Source organism: Ursus americanus, chromosome 20 (genome assembly GCF_024610735.1).
Source record: "Ursus americanus isolate L20-20 chromosome 20, mUrsAme1.1.p, whole genome shotgun sequence".
In the NCBI taxonomy this organism is placed as follows: Eukaryota; Metazoa; Chordata; class Mammalia; order Carnivora; family Ursidae; genus Ursus; species Ursus americanus.
In genome coordinates, this window is record NC_142146.1 from 23,902,665 (window position 1) to 23,922,402 (window position 19,738).

The 19,738-nt window shown below is 38.2% G+C and overlaps 1 protein-coding gene across 2 annotated transcripts in view; it reads right to left on the reverse strand.

The window, feature by feature from the left end:
* KCNH8 (potassium voltage-gated channel subfamily H member 8) overlaps nt 1-19,738 on the reverse strand; it is a 360,902-nt gene that overhangs the window by 16,395 nt on the left and 324,769 nt on the right. For both annotated transcript variants that reach the window (XM_045791943.2, XM_087870334.1), the window contains exons 12-15: nt 14,210-14,248; nt 10,007-10,362; nt 7,659-7,765; nt 5,069-5,145 (exon numbers count right to left, since the gene is read on the reverse strand). In XM_045791943.2, coding sequence (XP_045647899.1) covers nt 5,069-5,145; nt 7,659-7,765; nt 10,007-10,362; nt 14,210-14,248 — 579 coding nt within the window. The remainder of the gene's footprint in view (nt 1-5,068; nt 5,146-7,658; nt 7,766-10,006; nt 10,363-14,209; nt 14,249-19,738) is intronic.

Sequence of the window (19,738 nt, forward strand, 5' to 3'; positions counted from 1 at the left end):
GGTTTGCCAGCAGTTAAATGGATTTTGTTTTTCTATGTCAGAAAGTGAACGTGCAGCCGTTTTTAAGATTTTGCTTTTGTGAATTGATGGTCAGGAATGCATATGTGATCATGATGAAGAAGAAAAGAGATCTCACAGTCAGATCTTGGAATGGCCTGGCAATTCTGTCAGTGCATTTTGGTTGAACCAATTGTCAACGAGAAGATGTCATAATAACAGTAATTCAGAGGACTGAGGAATACCCTTTACCATAAGGTATTACCCATGTAGGTTTCACTGTGTGAATTATCAATAGAACTCTAAATTTTCATAGCCATGTAGAAAAATAGTAAAGCAACTCTTAGGTAAGGAACAACTTCTGTTACTGCTATTCTATTTCTTTGACTGAAGGAGACTTCACTGATCTCATGATACAAATTCATAGATATGACCTCAAAATCACAAAAAAACAAAAGAAAAAATAGATAAACTGGATAACACCAAAATTAATACTTCAGTGCTTCAAAGAAAATGTTTAGAAAACAAAAAGGCAACTTCAATAATGGGAGAAGAAAACTGCACATCATAACTTGCATCTAGAATATATACAGAATTCTTACAACTCAATTTTAAAGTGGGTAAAGATCTGAATAGACGATTTTCCAAAGAATGAACACATGGGAAGATGCTCAATATTATTAGCTATCAAGGAAATGGAAGTGAAAACCACAGTGAAATACCACTTCATACGCTCTAGTATGGTTATAATAAAAAAGTCGTATAACAAATAAAAAATCGTTCGCAAGGAAGTAGAGAGCTTGGAACCTTCATATACTGCTGAATGTAAAGTGCTGCTGCCATTTGGGAAACGGTCTGGCAGTTTGTCAAATGTTTAAACATAAAGTTGATCCAGCAATTCCACTTTACCCAAGAGAAATTAAAACACGTCCACACAAAAACTTGTGCGAATGTCTTAATAAATGTTCATGCAACATTACTCATATTAGCTAAAAAGTGGTAACAACACAAATGTCCATCAGCTGATGAGTGAATAAGCAAAAAGTGGTATAGCCACACAATGGAATATTACTGGGGTATAAAAACAAATGAAGTACGCCCACACCACAACATGGCTGAACCTTGAAAACATTATCCTAAATGACAAAAGCCAGTCAGAGAGGACCATGCCGTATGACTCCGTTTATATGAAATGTTCAAAATAGGCAAATCTATGGGCAGAGAACGTAGGTTAATAGGGTCGAGGGTACGGGAACTTCAGGCATTACGGGTGATGGCTATATGGTATGGAGTTTCTCTGTGGGGTAATAAAATGGTTTAAAATTGATTATGGTGATGAATGCACAACTCTGAACATACTAAAAGCCTTCAAATTATACACTTCATTTTTTTTTATTTTTAAAGGTATTTTTAAAGATTTTATTTATTTGCCAGAGAGACAGTGAGAAAGGGAACACAAGCAAGGGAAGTGGGAGAGGGAGAAGCAGGCTTCCCACTGAGCAGGGAGCCCAATGCGGGGCTTGATCCCACGACCCTGGGATCATTAACTGAGCCAAAGGTTGACACTTAACGGTTGAGCCACCCAGGCACCCCTCTATTCTAATTTTATATTGAGTATTTTCATAGCAAATAAAGTGTCAGGTAGAAAGTAGTCATTTTCATGATCAAATGGTTCCCTTAAGTCCATTCATTTTCATTTTCTCCCCCATAAGCACCGAGACTAATTCTCTCCTACTACTCTGCACTGGGCAGGAGGGAGCAGGGGGTGCTAACTTGAAAGTCGCCTTCTGTTGAACGGAAGTATAACCTTGTATAAGGAGAGAATGAGCATTTGACCCCTTATTAACAGAAGACATCATGCTGGGTGCTTTATATATGGCATCAAGTCCTCGCAACAATCCTGTATTGCAGATTTTATCATTACCACTTAACAGAGGAAAAATCTGAACTTAGGGAAGGTGAACACTTTGCTGAAGTCAGACAGTTAATTTTATGAATAGACATCCGAATATTTTTCTTTCTCCAAAGCTTATTCTCTTTCTCTACTAGTGTGTTTTATGTCCTATGCCTGCTGTGGCAGAGCACGCAGCTTCCCCTGTCGGCTTTGCCACAGAATCTTTCTGGGTCAGCCAGATTTCAGATATGAGGAAATATTCTAACCCTTACCTACAAACCTTTTCAGAAATGGAGCATTTGACTTACACAGCCCATGGCCCCCACAGTGACATTTTGTTGTTATTTTTAAACAATTTCCTTAGAATTGCACTATTTCTTTGTTACTATAAAGCAATGACAATGTTTTCAAAAGCGTTCTAATATTAGCAGCTGCCCTACATGTTTTAAACTCTCTTCCCTGTTCTGTGAATGTAGGTTATTACCAACATTATTCCTTTTCTGATTTTTGTTCTGTCCTTAGCCAGCTAATTATGAAATCCACACTTCAATGAACAATTTCTTTATATCTTAAATGTTTAAGCAAATATTAGAATGGGGTTGTTGCCATGTTCTCAAACTTGACACAACACTTGACATGCCCCACATATACTGGGGATTGACCTTTTTATTAAAGAGTTATTGTTATGCAGTACATCCCATGTTCATTGTCAATTCTTCTCTTGTTTACTACTAGCAAGGAATAGAATAAATGAAAAATAAAGCAATCAAATGATCACATGGTTGAGTGGTAGGATACAGGTGAAATTGAAAAATTAGGCTTGGATTTTAAAAGGTAGATTTTTTTTTCTGCTGCATAAACAACATTGGTTTATAGGAGATATGAGGAAAAAACAGGTAGGAGGTTGGATGAAAGATAATTTTACAGTTTGAAACCAATTTGTATTTTCATTCTGCTTGTCAGTGGGTTTTAATGAGCCAAAGGGTCAAGACTGTATAAATTATATGTAAAGGATAAGATTTTCTTACTTAAGCTTCAACCATGAAGAAATCAGGTATTTCCTATAAGGATAAACTAATTCTTTAGGGAAGGATAATTGGACCACTGATATTTTAACTTGCCCTTTTTATTTCAATATACGGCAAGATAAAAAGATTTATGTCATCTCACTAGAAAAGCAATCATGAATACCGAATCACACTGGGGAAATATTTTGTTTTTCAAGTGGTTATCTGTTTTAACATATCTACCACTGGCTCACGTTGTCAAAGGAAAATCATATAGTGTATGGATTTACAGCTGTGACTTGGGAAAATATGTACATTCCAAAAGGTGAAGATATAAGCACATTTTTTTCCCCAGAATAATTACTAAATCCAATATTTTGAGCTAAGATATTGGTCAGTTTTTAAAACCATTAAATTATCTCAGATGTGAGGGAAAAGAATTCAAACAGTATTAATGGTACTTTTAGCCGAGAACAATATTTGAAAAGAAATTATTCAATAGAACTTTCTCCAACAAGGTATTTAGTTGTTTTGTTTTGTATTGTTTCGGAGAATTTTTCACAAGAGGTTATTTAGATAATCCAGTGTATGTGCAAATCCTTGTGATTTAAGGAGTTTCAATCTGGTTAATTTTCCATTTTTATCTATCTTGTTAGTCTACCCGTTGGAGCTCTTACGTCTTGTTAGCAAAAATTACACTTCCAGAGAGAGTGGGCGCAGAAGGAGGGATGGTAGTAAATCGTAAATCTTCACTAAGCTGAAGACACACAGGTTTAAGAAAAACTGATTATGATTATATGATTTCATTTTTCACAAATCTCATCAGTGTAAGTAACTGGCTACATTTTTTGCTAAGATCTCATCAAATAATATAAAACTTTAGTCCTAGAAAGGGACTGTCTGTGCCTGTCCACATGTCCTTGCCTTAGGCCAAACCTGAAGGTCACCAAAGACAGGTCCAGGTCTTCCTGCATATTCCTGTCTGAAGAAACTTTTGAGTCTCCTCTGCAGCTAGGCCTGCATGAAGAGCTAGAGAATCAGTCTCTTAGGAACCACCCTTAATTCCCCCTTTCCTTGCCTTATGGTGGAACAGTTTTGAATTGTCCTATACACTCTCAGTGGTCCCCAGCAGGATTGAGCCCCAATTGCTTACAGAGTTAATTATCTCATTAGCACACCTTTATTTATGTGCTTTACTTTCTCATCTGTCTTACTTCTCTACTCCTTCATTTTGCTTTCTGGACCACCTCCCAAATAAACTATTTGCACCCAAATTCTTTTCTTGAATCTGTTTTCTTATTTTTTTTAATTAAAATTTTTGGGGAGGGCACCCAAATTAGGACAGTAATTCAGAAATTACCTTCTCTATTTATATGAAATGGCCAAAAGAGGAAAAAGTAGGTAAGTGAGTACCTAGGGCTGGATGTGGGAACAGAAATTAATCATAAATGGCAATGAGAAGTCTTGTGGGGGAGGGTGGAGGTGGGGGGGTGGGAGTTGGTAAAAGTATTCTAAAACTGATACGGTGACAGTTGAACCACTCAATAAAGTTACTAAAAATCATTGAACTGTACACTTGAAATGGGTGAATTTTATGATATGTAAAATACATTTTAATAAAGTTGTTTAAAAAATTACCTGATTTTACATGGATAGATGGTACGATCCAGAGAGGTAAAGTGCTCAAAGTTACACAGCAAAAATATGTCAGGGAAAGGAAGAGTATTTTAGGCCATTTGATTACTCTGAGAAATAGCATTCATCTTTGGATTAATCATCTTGCTTTAACTCATTAAAAATTACATGAAAAAAGTGAAAAAGCACCAGTTACATCAAGTATCAATACATTTATGATGCTAATTAGTATAATTATCATTTATTTAGTGCTTACTTTATGCTAAATGATTTGCCTGTACTAACTCAATTTTACAATGGGCCATAAGGCAGGCATAATTATTGTCCTCTTCTTAAACATGGGGAAATAGAGCATGAGAGAGGGTAAGTAACTCGTGAAAGGTCACATAACTCAAATGGCTCAGTGGAATTCATCCACAGTGGTCTGACACCAGAGCACATGCCTATAATTACTCTATTATACCGCTTTTGCCGGTAACTAGGATTTATAGTTCTTACCATTCCAGAGTGACCAAAGAAAGAGAAAGATCCATACCTCACTGTTGAGTTTATTTATTTGCTGTTTGGTCTCCTCTGCTTTAATGAAGAGAACAGCAGCTCCAATCTCTGGGTCTGAAAAGTGGAACACACACAGAATGGGTCCTTTAGCAATAAACCTCATATTTGAGGATTGGGACAGTTGGAATGGAGAAGGAAGCCTAAGCTACCACCTTTACCTTTTCCTGATGCCTGCACATTGTAGGTTCTGTCTCCCTGGGATTGGAATGCTTCTAGTAATCCTCTGGATCGTGCCTGAAATACTCCTTGAAACTAGGCACATATCATGGTGGGGACTGTGACCACACTGATTGGATGTGTCCATGGCAAATCTTCCTTTCCCCTGAACACAATCACCACCATGTTCCAAGATGGCACAGTTTCTCTTTTTTGACCATTCTCTAAAAATACATCACAGTCAATACCTAAACCGTAGAAAAGGGGTGTTCTTTTCCTCCTTTTTTTCCCCCAAATATTAATTCCTGTGCCCATGAGAACATTTCCCCCCCACTTCTATTTCAGGTGCTAAACTCCACTGCAGGTTTCCTATCTCCTCCTGTGTTGCTCTAAAAGATAGTATCTCCCATTTCCTGGTTCTCTTATCTCCACTTTTTCTTTACTTTACTCTTCCAAATACATTTATTTCTGTCCGCAACAAAAGTATAGATGAATCACTGCTAGCTGGAGTGGAAAGGAATGAATGATACATATATGAATTGCTGCTAGCTGGAGTGGAAAGGAATATATATATATATATATATATATATATATATATATATGATATAGGTTGTTTATATTTATTACTTAAATATATTTATATAAAATGATATGACCATCCTAATACCCTACTTCTGGTAAATTATGGGTAGAAAACTTGTTGTGGAAGAAAAAAGTCACTGAAATCAATCCAAAGTGACAAAGTAGTAGAAGCTCACTTTGCAAAGAATTTTGCAAAGTTAATCTATTAGTTCAATGAATGACTGGAGAACATATACAGTAGGCTAAGTGAAAAAAAATAATATAATTGAGCCTCATGGAGCTTAGAGTCTAGCTGGGAAAAGACAGATTTAAAAAGCAATTAGGCAATAGATTTGGATTTCACACTAAGGGCACCAGGAAGCCATCTCAGGGTTTTAAGCATAGGATCAGAGTTACAAGAATAAACTTGTATTTTTAAAAGTTTACTCTGTATGGAGAGCAGTGTGAGGCCAGAGAAGAGACTTTGGTTGGCAATGCAGGCAAGAGATGGATGTGGCAAGGAAAAGTATGGTGGCAGTAAGGATACAGTCTTAGAATTGAGGGTTTAGGAGAGAGCCAAGAAAATTTGTTGCTTGAGTGCATGAGTATAGGGGTGGATGTTGGGAAAAGAAGAGGAGGCTAAGGAAGTGGTGGGACCAGAAATAGGTGGATGGACGTGGTGAGGCTCTGTGCATCATCTCCAGGTCTAGGTTACTCAGTAAGGAAATCTTCCAATTGGAAGCTACCATCAACTTTCATAGCAGATACATCAGTGTGACTAGAACTATGATTTCTGTGCCTCTTTCCCCAGAGTAACATCAGCACAGGTAAGTCAATTGAATCAGGATTGTTGACTGAAATCTTCACCTCTTCCTTCCCTGTGCACACTCCCCCACTCCCCCTAGAGACTTACAAGGACACTTCCATTTCCCCAGAAGATGATGAGTGCCAGGAAGTAGGACTGTTGATTGAAATGGAACACTGGTATTCTACCAAAAGGAGAAACACACCCAGGACTGTACATACAAAACTTTTTATTGGGCTTGGCTTTGTTCATGGAGGTATTCACTAATTGGTAGTAGATCCTGACACAAGGATCTCAGAGCTGAGTGGGAAAGGGAGGACAGAGTTGGCAGGGGACTGCTAGCCTTTCATCTGGTGGTTGGCTGGTAAATTGTCGTGGATAGCCTATGCTTGCTCATTATTCTCTCTTTATTAACTACAGGTGTGTCTTCTTTAGAATTTACTTGTCATTTCTGGCCTTCATTATGTTGATAGATTCTTTTTTATGGGCGATGAACTCAAGAAGGCAAGGGAGAGGGAGGAGGCTGAGCTAGGTTTGGGGGTACCCTTACATTAATTCACCATCACTAGAGGGTAGTGCTTCACATAGTTCTCCATCATTTCCAAACTTCTTACATCCTTCTGAAGTTGTTTATCCTCTGACAAAATGCAAATACATAATCTCTCATCGATTAGTTGGTTAAAAATAACCAGTGAACACCCACACAGCTTTTCCTCTGGGTAATGTTGTTTTGGTGGATTAGTCTGCATTTGTAATAAGAAAACATGGTCACCCTCTAATGAAGAGCAGATATTTGAGTCTCCTGACGCACCATTTACCTGGGCTGGTAAATGGCAGAACAGCCTGGATGGAGGAACAATTACAAATTGTACCTTAATAACTTGGAGATGGCACAGACTCAAATCGAATTGTTCCATGACATTGGTAAAGTTCTATCACGTAGAAAATATTCAGAGAATGGGTAGGCAAAAAAAGTGCCTATGCCAAACATTATAAGTTAAAAAGAAATATCGCCCTTTGACAGAAGGCTAAATATAGAGCTTACCTCCTAGAGGAGGGGAAACTCTGGGCTCTGGCCTGATGCGTTCACAGCCAAAGTCAAAAGTCTGGCTTTCCTCACTGCTGTTTCCATCTTCAATTCCATCAACAATCCTGTTTAAAATAAAGGACATTGGTTAGTTGTACATTTATATTTATGGGTTTCAGTATTTCTTCCTTTTTTTAAAAAATATTTTATTTATTTATTTTAGACAGACAGAGAGAGAGCACACATGGGAGGGGGGCGTGTGGAGGAAGAGGGAGAGCGAATCCCAAGCCAACTCCCCACTGAGTGCAGAGCCTGACACAGGGCTCGATCTCACGAACCTAAGATCATGCCCTGAGCTGAAACCATGAATTGGACACTTAACCAACTGAGCCACCCAGGCACCCCAAGTTCCAGTATTTCTAGAAGACTTAAAAATAGTGTTAATTTCTAAATTCTACATACTCTAAAGCTGTGCTATCCAATATGATAATCTTATATGGCTACTGAGCACCTGATATGTGGCTCCTGCAAATTGAGATATGCTGTAAGAATAAAATGCACATTGGATTTCGACGATTTGAGTAAAAAAATGCAAATGGTTTTATTAGTAAATTTTAAATATTATTTACATTTGAAATTATATTATTTGGGGGCATACTAAGTCAAATAAAATGTATTATTAAAATTAAATTTCACTTTATTTTGTTTTTTGGGGGGTTTTTTTGCTTTTTAAAAATGTGATTACTAGAAAATTTAAAATTACATTTGTGGCTCACAATTTTAGCTCACATTATATTTCTATTGGATAGAAATACTATAGAATTTAGAATCTTATTTATTCTCGGATTCAAAGCCTTAAGCTACAGAAGTCCTCTTATCTGAATTCATATTAAATCACTACTCTATCCAAAATTAAAATGTTTTAATCTAATGATTATAGCAACACATTAAATAACTTTGATGACACCTTTACTCTGAACCTGGACAAAACCCTGAAGTAAAAGGTAAAGAATTACATATAAATGACTATTAGGACTTCGGCTAGTCTTCTTTCCTTGCTAAATAACGTCTAACCCACTCATTATTTAAAAAACATAAGTCTATTATAGAAAATTTAAACATAAAAGTAAAAAAATTAGAAAATAAACATCACCTGTAACCCACCACTACGGTTAGCATTTTGATGTATGTTCTCAAATCTTTTTATAAATGTAGGATCAATTGTACATAAACCTTTCTTTTCCAGCTCTGATATATTTTCCCTATTTAAAATTGTCTTTCTTCTTATTAAAAATTTAGGAAGGAGAAGAATAAGGCAATGTTTTCGAATTACCATCCTCAACTGAATTCCTGAACCTTTAATGTCCACCTACTTTTCACTAAGTCTGTTTTGCTTATTTTTAAAAATATTCTCTCTAAATGGATAAATTGTGTCCTTCAAATGACTAGTTACTGACAAAAATCACTTGCTTTACAAGTAGAAAAACAGAAGTTGAATCCAGATTTCCAACCTTCATCTCTGCGATTTTGGACAAAATAGCTCACTTCTTATATCTCCATAGTACAGATAACATGAACTGCTTTACAGGACTCCTGACCTCCTGAAGAGACTAAGTCCAATAGTGAACGTGGAATTACCCAGCAGAAGACATGGCACATAGGAGGCATTCGATTTTTTTTTTCTTGCTTCTACTTATCATTCGACTATGATGTGATTTTTTACTATTGCTTGTATTCACCATAGACCACCCCTTTCACATCATCTGCATCAGGATTTTTCACCCTCTCAATCATTTTTAGTTGGTCGTAAAGAGAATTTTTACAATTAAAAGTGGAGCCATTTCATGTTACTTACAGAAGAGGCCAGAAATAAAACTAAGCTTCTGTTATCCACAATGATGAAGAAAATAGTATTGAAAATGAACATCGACACTTCGTTTCCTTTACGATTTCAACTTATTGTTCCATAAAACATTTGGTAAGATCAGGCATTGAGGGAATCACATCGATGGGCCTTGTTCTATCTTTTATTTTCATTTAAATTTATAAATTATAAATTACAACGTAGAAATACACACTTATAATAATAAAGGTAGAGCTTAATGGATGAAAGGAGTAGAGAAGGACTTCTGAATATTTAATGTACCCTTTTGAGACTACGACTAACACTAATTATTGTCATACTGCACACACCTCTATGTAGAGGCAAAATTTGCACCTAAAATTCGGGAAAGTCAAAGAAGCCAGGCTAGGAACCTGTGTGGTTGAGAGGCCCAGAAGGCTGAATAAATATACTAGCTAGATACTAGTTTGAACAAAAGGCAGCCCTTTTCACCTAGGAAAGAATTACATGATGTGATTCTTACCTTGGACTGAGGTCTGGGGGTCCAGTGCTATTCAAAGCTGACAGTTGCAATTTCAAGTTTCTCTCTTTCCTTTTAGCATGGTTAGGGGGGTCAGTGTCCTGTTTGTTTTTGGGGGAATGTGAACTGGAGACTCTGCTAGGTGAGTGAAACGGCACAGTGCCCGAGGCCAGCTGCTTCAAGCTGAGGCCTAGATAGCTTTTATTGCTTCCAGCCTTCTTGCTGCGTGCAGAGGTTCCCCTTGTGTAGATGGGAGAGAGGGAGGCTGTCTCCTCATCCTCTCCCTCCTCCTCCTCCTCTTCATCTTCCACAATGGATGGGAGTCTTTTGTTGATGCTGCCATTTCCCTTGGGCTCTGACTAAATCAGTGGATAACACAGATTAGTACAGATCACAAAGACCGCCTGAGAGGTAGATCATTCCTGCTGCTGGGCCCGTCTAAGCAAAGTCAAATGCTCTAGAAACTTACTTCTCAGGAAAGCTTAAGACTTTGCAGATTTTGCTATTATTTATTCAGGGGTTCAGTGTCTTCTCCTTCCTGACATTCCCCAGCTTTATCCTCTTTGCTATCCTGGTGTCAGTCTGTTAACGCCTCGCTTGGTCTTTTTAAACTATCTTGGTGGGGAGCCATGTGAAATGTGCATTTTACCTGGGTTGCATCCAAATTTTACTCAGCCTGTCATCTGTAATAGCATATGGTGACATGCTCTTGGGACATTTCAGTTTTACAGGAAGGTCTTGGGCCTTGTTATTTTAAAGTCATAGGGTCTTTAGTGGAGCTTTATGTGCAGTTCAACCAGAAAAATACATTATCTTTGAGAATATAAGTCTTTCCTATTTTGGATCACATAGATGGAGTTAGACCAGCAGCATCCACAGCTACTCTGCTTCCTGTTATTTTTATTCTCAGACGTCAGTTGGCAGGAAATGGGGCAAACCACGTGGTCTGCTCCCCTTGAGGACCTTGGGAAGGGAAGGAGAAGTCTTGTTAAACCCGTCTTAGACTCTTGACTGAACTCATTCAATCTCTTAGACTAAGAAGAAGCAAGGGGGAGGATGAGTAAAGGCAATGGAGGTAATGATGCAGGGGCAGGGCAGAGAGGACAGCGAGTGGCCCTCAATGGAGTCACTGTAAGAGTGGATATTTCTTGTTCTTCCCCAAACATGGCTTCCCTGCTCCAAAAAGTCAATTCATTTTTTTTGTGCCTCATTCTCTTTTGTGGATACAATTGCTTCTACCTGCTTATCAATAATTTCTAAGAGAAATAAGACAACAAACTGGAAAGATCTAAGAGTGCTATTTAAATCTCATGAGCTGTCATGGTTATTCCTTCATCTTAATAAACAGTTGATTTATTGGTATATATTGATTTTCCTCTAACAGTTATAATGATAGATACAACAACAAAAAATGAACTTGAACCCGTGGTGACTTTACAGGCAATAGCCCCATCAGTTTAGGCCAAACTAAGCGAAATAGTTTACTCATGAAGTTTTCTTGTATTTTAATCTTAATGGCTCAAAATTTCTTGAGGAAATGGCATTATTAGAATCATCTTTCCAACTAGATATGATTATTTTAATGAATGGAGAAGTCATTAGTTCTTTATGGGGAAAGTCATTGTTTGGCTTTTATTAGTTTTTGCTTTTCACAGCATTTTAAAGTTCTGTGCTTGTAACAAAAGTTGGACCCACGTGGAATTGCAGGGGAACATTTGTTTGGTAGCACTGTAGAATCGAAAAATTAGCTCACCGTTAAAGACACAACAGGGCAAACTTATCAAAGAAATGAAAAACAATGAGTGAATTCTTTTAATTGGACTTCTGTTTACATTTGCATTGGCAATTTAATCATTCTTTTGGTTCAAGGAGGCTCTGCTGGCCCTAAAAGAATTCTCTGATTAATAATCTATAGTGTTTGCACTTCTACAAGTTTGTTTAAATTTCGTACTTCCATTTTATCGTGGAGACTTGGCACCTTGGACAAGGTGCTTAGATATTGACTCTTGTGATCAAGGCAGTGAGCAGTACTTACATGAAGAATTAATTATTCCTCCTAACATTATTGCCGAGCGGAGTCAAATTTATTAGACTCTTAACCACCCAGCCCCACACGCAACGTCTATGCAGGAGTACCGGTTCCTTTCCTCGGGCCGTCTGCACAGAAACGCTTGCTTCCCTTGAGTAGCTGGACTCACCCCTGTATACACTGCCATACAGTTAGGCCACAGATTTCTTCTTTCTCTTCTGACCCACCCCTTCATTTCCTGCTGACAAATGCTTCCATGAGGGCAATGAGATTTTTATCCCATAGGCAAAAGAATCTCTAATTTAGCTCATAACATTATACTCACAGGTGACTAGATTCAATCAAACCTGTTATGACTACAGGGGAAGCAAAATAAAATCTAGTGGCTGGATATAGACTTTTGGTCACACAGTCCTAGAAATCCTGAGACTTACTACCTATTACTTGGTCAAGTAATATAATTGCTTAAATCCTTGGTTTCACCTGTAAATGGGGAACGGTGTGAGGAAATAGTTATTAGATAATGGACATTAAAACACTTAACCATGTGCATTGGAAGTACTTAACAGATGCTTGTCCTGGTGGTGATGATGATGGCCTTGAAGAAAATGGAAACATTTGCCTCAAGGTGGGTGCTACAGAGAGTGTTGGTTTTCTCTTTTTACATAATCTCCCCTTCTTTGCTAGTTAACAGAACTATGCACCTTGCCCTAAGATCTCCTTTCTCAGCTTCCTTTGCCAGTTGGTTTGGCCACGAGGCTAAGTTCTGGGGTGCTACTATGCAAGTGGACAGGTTAAAAGGAACTTTTAGGAAGACATCTGGGAAGAGGGGTGCCTCTATCCTGCTCTTTCTTTCTTTCTTTCTTTCTTTCTTTTTTTTTAGTTTCAAGTCTGGACTATTGATAAAGTGGAGAGATCTCCAGCAGCCATCTTAGACAATGAGAAGATCTTAAAAAAGGAAGCCAGGCATTGAGGATAATGAATCCAAAAGAAAAAAGCTCAGGACCCTACTGACACAGTTATATCACCCACCTCTGGCCTTGTCCATGAGAGAGAAATAAACATCTATTACCTTGAATGCCCTGTTATTCTGGTGGTTTTGATATTGTAAATGAATCTAAGCCTTAATTATACCCAATAATTTTTTTGAAAGTTAAAGATGTCGCATTCTTGAAAGGGATGTTCATTTTCAGACTGCTATGAAGGGGTGAGAAATTCAAATTGGAAAATCCGAAAGAAAGCTAAATTTTTCTTCATGTGAAAGAGAATATAGGAATGGCCTGGGGGAAAGGGAATAGTCCTGAGGAAAGGCGGCCTGTTGAGAAGAGTTGAAACAAAATAACCATTTTGTCAGCTCCTGAGGAGGGATTTTGTAGAGATGAGAAAGAAAAGACAACTACTGCCAGAGAGAAACTCAGCTGAATGCACTGAGATGTTTTAAGGGCTTTTAAGAAGTTTCTCAATAGTATTAAAAGTAAAGTAAACCCTGCTTGAGCCCCAACTATCTTCAGTAAAGTATCAATGTCTTTGACTTGTGTTATGTAATTGGATATGTGTTTCTTTGTATGTATGCGTGTCTGTGTGTAGACACGTGTGTGAAGGGTGTTGGGTTCTGCTTCAAGGAGAGGACTGAGCAAGGCAAGGAGCTTTGTATAGGATTCCCTTCACTGGATTATTGGTAGTAAAAATCTAGATAACAAATCTGATAAATCACTGTTTCTTGGGAAAATTTTCTGTGAAATTGGAGGATTCTTGAAAGTTGGGACTGCCTTAAGAGTTCAAGTGAAACCACTTCCAGAATATCTCTGAATCACTTTTTTTAAAATTTTGGATCATGGATAATCATGTTGCACCATCAACTGGATGCCTACAAGAAAACATTTGGCTACTAGTTTTAAACATAATAAATGTACTTCCAAGATCAGTGCCTCAGGACGTTACTACTTGGGGCAGGTTCTGGTGACAACTACTTTTCAACATCAATATAACATTTAAATAGAGAGATGAGTTTCAATACGTCTCTGTTCCAAACTCCAGAAAGTCAGTCGATACATTTCATTAGGAAGTGTATCAGGGAAAGTAGAAAATAAATACATAAAACCCTGAAGTGGGAGGCAGATTTATTGGAAATCCTACAGATTTCAGATAAATGTTCTGGTCTTTGGAAAAAGCCATACCTGTGAGACCGTAGATTTGTTCGATAATCTTGATATCACCTGAAAGAACAAACAAACAAACAGAAGTCATAAGAATCACTTAAGCCTTCCCAGGACGTTTGGGACTGGGAAAAATGTAGGAAGCAGAGGAGAGAGAATGTGGGGGATAATTGATTCACCTGGGTAGGCCAGAAGAACAAATACCTCCTAAAAGATGCAGAAAAAGCCTCCCTCATTCCAGCCTCTGGGAGCTCTATTGACCAGTGTGTGGACTAAGAAAAGGGAGCAGCAAATTGAATGCCACACCTAGAAAATAATGACCAAAATAGTGGAGGTATTGGCTGTACTTTCCATCTTGATGCCTTATTCCCTCCCCTTTTGTCTTCCATCTCTCCTTTTCCTCTTTCCTGCCCTTCTGCTAAATTCTCACCTTTTCTATGATTTTTCTCTCTGGTTCTGTGAAAACAGAAACCCATGGAATCTTTTCTTATTTAATCTAATTTCTTTCCATTTGTCCACCTCTGCTTCTCATTTGAATATGGTGGGGGTAATGTCTCCTTTCTGTCCCATTTGTTTTCCTCACACTGATGTTTCTTGTGAACTGTGATTAAGTTCACTGGGGGTCCTGATCTCCTATTGTATTGAGTTTAATTTCCCATTGATCATAAAAAGAAAAAAGTGCTGCCAATCAAATTGGGATGTGCCATCAATGATAAGAGAGACCCCAATATCAGTGATGCTAAGAGGTTGAAAACAAATGTGTATTTATAGCACCACTTCAGCTGGGTTTCAGAATGCATCTTATATAAAATCAAACTACAGTACTGTGGAGGAGTCCATTATAAAACATGCAGCTTTCCACGCTGGACAAAGAAGCTCTGGAACTTATGATATATCCTGGAAGCATGCTTCAGGTCTCATCCACATTGTTTTCTGCTCAAAGACACTTCTTTCACTTTAAAGTGCTAATAGATGCTATAAATTAGCATAACTTTATTCACATAAAAAAAAACTTTTACACTCAAAAATAATCTGCCTAAGAAGTGAGACATATTTGGTAATTCTGTCAACTCTCACTGTTGTTGTTTTTTTTTTTCTAGATGATTAGGGAAATAGATGTGTTATTATTTATACAAATGCTGGCATCATTATTGCTGTGCAAATACATGTTTCATCAATGTTTAATTTTATCAAAGAAGTCAACCCATTCTACATCTGCTTAGTTGCCTAAATATGCATTAATCAGAAGCATTGTAGACATAAGTTTTGTAATAATTCCCTAAATGGTGACAAATAAAACAGCTGAATAATTAAAAATGTGAAAACCAAAATTACAGTGCCGTTGCTACGTGGTAGACACAAAAATGTGTTTTGCAAAGGCTTTCCGCTACAGCCTGGATGACAAAATGAATAACTCTGTGGGATTCAGGAAGCCTGAACAGCTCCAGGTTAGAGGTGTAGGCAAAAGAAACTGGCCTCAGCGTCTTTCGATTTGGGTGTGACTTTAGCTCCTTGGCTTGCTTACTGGTAGCAGGACTTCCATCATGTTGATGAATCCCAAGGTTGTTTTTCTGTATCAGGGCTTCTCAAACTTTTATGTGCACACAAATCACCTGGGGATTTCGTTATAAAATGCAAGTCCTGGTTCGGGAGGTCTGGGGTGGAGCCTGAGCTCTGTATTTCTAATGAGCTCCCAGGCAATACTGATGCTGCTGGCCCGTGGGGCATACTTGGATCTCATAACCAACATCACTGTATTACCATCCTATCACCTGTTAATTCATTAAGTGTTCACTATGTGACAAGCACCCTGAAAAATGCTCCCAGCCATTATTTCCACCAATTTTCATTGCAATACTATGAGGTTAGAAGTATCCATCATATAACCAGCACTATTGTGATAGGCTCTCTGAATAAGTCATTTCGTTTGCATACGGCATGAATCGCATGTATTTTAAAAGAGTACAATGATATACTCATTCATTTGACCAACACTTTGTGCAGATCCAGATTCTGCCAATTGCAGAGAATATTCATTTAATGGAAACCCAGTATTTTAAAGCTAGAAATCACCCTAAAGAGTGTCTGCTACAATGATTTGTAACCTGGCAGACAGCAGAATGTTTGAGAAGCATTTCTAAGTAAATCAAATTCCAGAGCACCAACTCCAGAGAGTCTCTTCTGTTGGTGGTGGGTAAGGCCAGGTCTCCAGGTCAGGGTGGAAACCAGAGTTAGTCCACCTCCCCACCTAGACACGTGGAAATTGCCATCCAGGGAGATGATTTGCCCAATCCACGCATCAGGTTAGAGTTCTGGCAGAGCCTACCAGACGCCAGGTGCCCTGACTCTCGGTGTACCTTGCACAGAATCGGAAGTTGTCCCAGGTGCCTCCTCCAGCGGTTGATGCTGTTACTTGAGCTGAAAGACTAGATGCCTGACATACTGTGCAACTGAATCTCACATAAGGTTTGATGACTGCCACAAAGCAGATCCCCAAATCTCATGATACGAAGTTATCCAAGCACCTTGTTAGGCTTTTCTGAGTTACAGATCTCTCCAGAAATATGATGCATTCTAGGCACTCTAGTCCCATGGGAAAAAAATGCACAATACAACCTTTGAATAGATGTTTATAGATATCATTTCTTGTTCCAGTAACTGGAAAACTCAAAGGTTTTGCATGTTTTGAGGAAGACAGTCTTATCCAATGCGAGTCCCTCCCACACGAAATTTTTAAGGCTTTTAGACAACAGAACTGCTGGTAATCTCTAATTGGGATGATTTAAAAAAGAAAAAAAGACTGAAGTAATACAGGGTAAGATGATAAAATGTTCTAAATCAGACATAAAACAAGGAATGAAGGTCATTGCAATAAAGTCTTGAGAGAAATAAAGAATGCTGAGGGTCAGCCCACTCAGATCTTAGAATTGTACCTTCAGTTTGCCAGGACAGAAGAAACCAAGTGTGGGCAAGAAGGACTGGGGACATGTCTGGGCACAAGGTTATTGCAAACGAGGTAAGGCTTTATAACCTTGTGGACTAGGAGAGAAACACATTCTCAACTATGCAGAGTTGGTTTAAAAAGTTTCTGCATCAATTCTCTTTTTTATTCCCCAGTCCTAACCACTTAACTTACTCTATCACTCTAAGTCCAGTGGGAACAAGAGAGAGAACCCTTGCATCGAAAAAACACTGCTCACTGGCATGGAGAAATAGAAGAAGGAAAATGGTCTCTTATTACTCAATCTGCTACAAAAAAAACAAAACAAATTCACAATCTCCGTTTTAAAAAAAAATGTAAGGAAGGCCTCAAAATTCTACTAGTGAGCTTGAACGGCAAACAGAAATCAAACATACTAAGATTAATGGTGATTTTTAGAGGTGAAAAATGTATTCTTTAACGTTGTCTATTTTACTGAATGAAGACATTCTAGAAGAGCTGTCAAAGGCTCATAACTGACCTTGGCCGTCCAACTTATTTTTTCCTTAAGTTTCTAAATTGCCCAGTAGTAAATTTTCCTGCTTTTAGGGTTTTCTTTTAGCTGGGCTGCAAGTTCTTTGATTTGTTTCATCTATTTCTGCCCACTGATTACAGTGTCTCAGAATTCTGACACACGGTACTCGGACAATAAGATTTGGGGCCCAGCCTTTCATGGGATGCTAATGCCTCACCATTAGAAGCTGAGTGGTTTTTCAGTAATAGTGAGGCATTGCCAATAAGCTTTCCTTACGCTCAAGGTCTTTTCAAGAGACTGATCCACCAAGAAGTTAACTACTATGAGGTAGGAAGGAAGCAAATGGGAATAGAACCCACCACGGAGGCTTAGGAATCCTAAACTATAACCCAGGGGATCAGTGATCCAAGGAAGGTATTCTCATGGTTTACTTGGTTTGCAGGTTGGAATTACAAGCTCCTGTGTGAGTCTGCAAATGTCCTCTCAACTCTGCAATCTCCTAAGACACTAAAGTGCTCTGGTGGGAATGTTATCTACAGCTGATTGCTCAATTGGGAAATGAGATGCAAATTACGAGACTCTTCTTTCTGAGTGATTCATGATATCCTCTGCTTTGTTAATAATGCCACATTGATTAAGTCACAAAGCAGATTGAAGGAACATGTGTCCTCATTCAGAAAAAGGAATCATCACATATTTTATCTTGTTCTCTGGACAGCAACATTACCAGTACTGGTGGCTATTTGGGATAAATAGAGTATGAATAAAAGATGGTCCCACATAACGCAGTAACTCAGATAGTTAAAAGGCCCATTCTTACAAAACCATAAATAATTGTCGTATGATATGGGCAAGCAGCAAATCAATAGGTCTCATTTTTATTTCTGATCTGTTTCTTTCTCTTGTAGACTTAAGTGGAGGTACCAAGTACTGAATGCCAGCAGGGCAGGTGGAAGACAGAGGAATTGGAAAGCTCTTGAGAAAGAATAGGCTATGAATACGGGCGCACTCATTTCCAATCAAAAAAGTCTAGGAGTTCACTGCCATCTAATCTAAAGAAGATATTTTTGAAGCTGGTCTGAAACCCTAAGTGGGTAATAGAGTAGCTAACATGTTTCCTTTGCTTGTTGTATAACTTAGAAACAGAAATGAGATTTTAATTAAAAAACTGATGATTTTGAACTTTTCCTATTTCACCCTGAGCCTTGAGGTCAAGACAAGCTATTAAGACTTAGAGGAGACTTCTTCTCCTCTAAGTAAATACTATCACTTCTGATGCAGAAAGCACATGTGAAGTAACTGAGACTTGAATTTAGAGTTTATTTTCTAGTTCTGGAGAGCTCAACCACTGAGACTATAGTATAGGAAACACCACGAAAACTCTTCATCGCTGTGTATTACCATAAAAGTTCTGTGTGTTGGGAAGTGGGATGGATAGGACCCATTTAGAAGGTAGTATAGCATAGTGGTTAAGAGCTGGGATTTTCCTAGTCTTTTCACTTATTAGCTATGTGACCTTGGGAAGCATGGTAATTGGGATAAAATACGTAATGCTGAGGTAACAAACAATCCAGTGAATTTTAATAGTTTAACCCCAAAGAATTTTATTTCTCATTCTTCCTCTAAAAAATGATGATGGGGTGCCTGGATGGCACAGCTCGTTGGACATCTGACTCTTGGTTTCAGCTCAGATCCTGATCTCAGGGTCATGAGATCGAGCCCCACATTGGGCTCAGAGCTCAGCTCAGTCTGCTTAAGACTCTCTCTGCCCCTCCCTCCACCTCTCTTGCATGCTCTCTCTGTCTCTCAAATAAATAAATAAATCTTTAAAAAAAAAAGATAATATTTAAAGTTGTTTTGAGGATTAAATGAGATATATAAATGTAAACTGAAGAAATCTTAGAGACCCAGTTGGTTACATTGGACATTAAGAGAAATGTATAGCACCCAAATGTACGGTTGACCCTTGAACAGTATTGGGTGTTAGAAGTGCCGACCACTCCCCCCCAAGTGGAAAATCTTTTATAACTTTTGACTCCCCACAAACTTAACAACTAATAGCCTACTACTGACCAGAAGCCTTACAAGTACATAA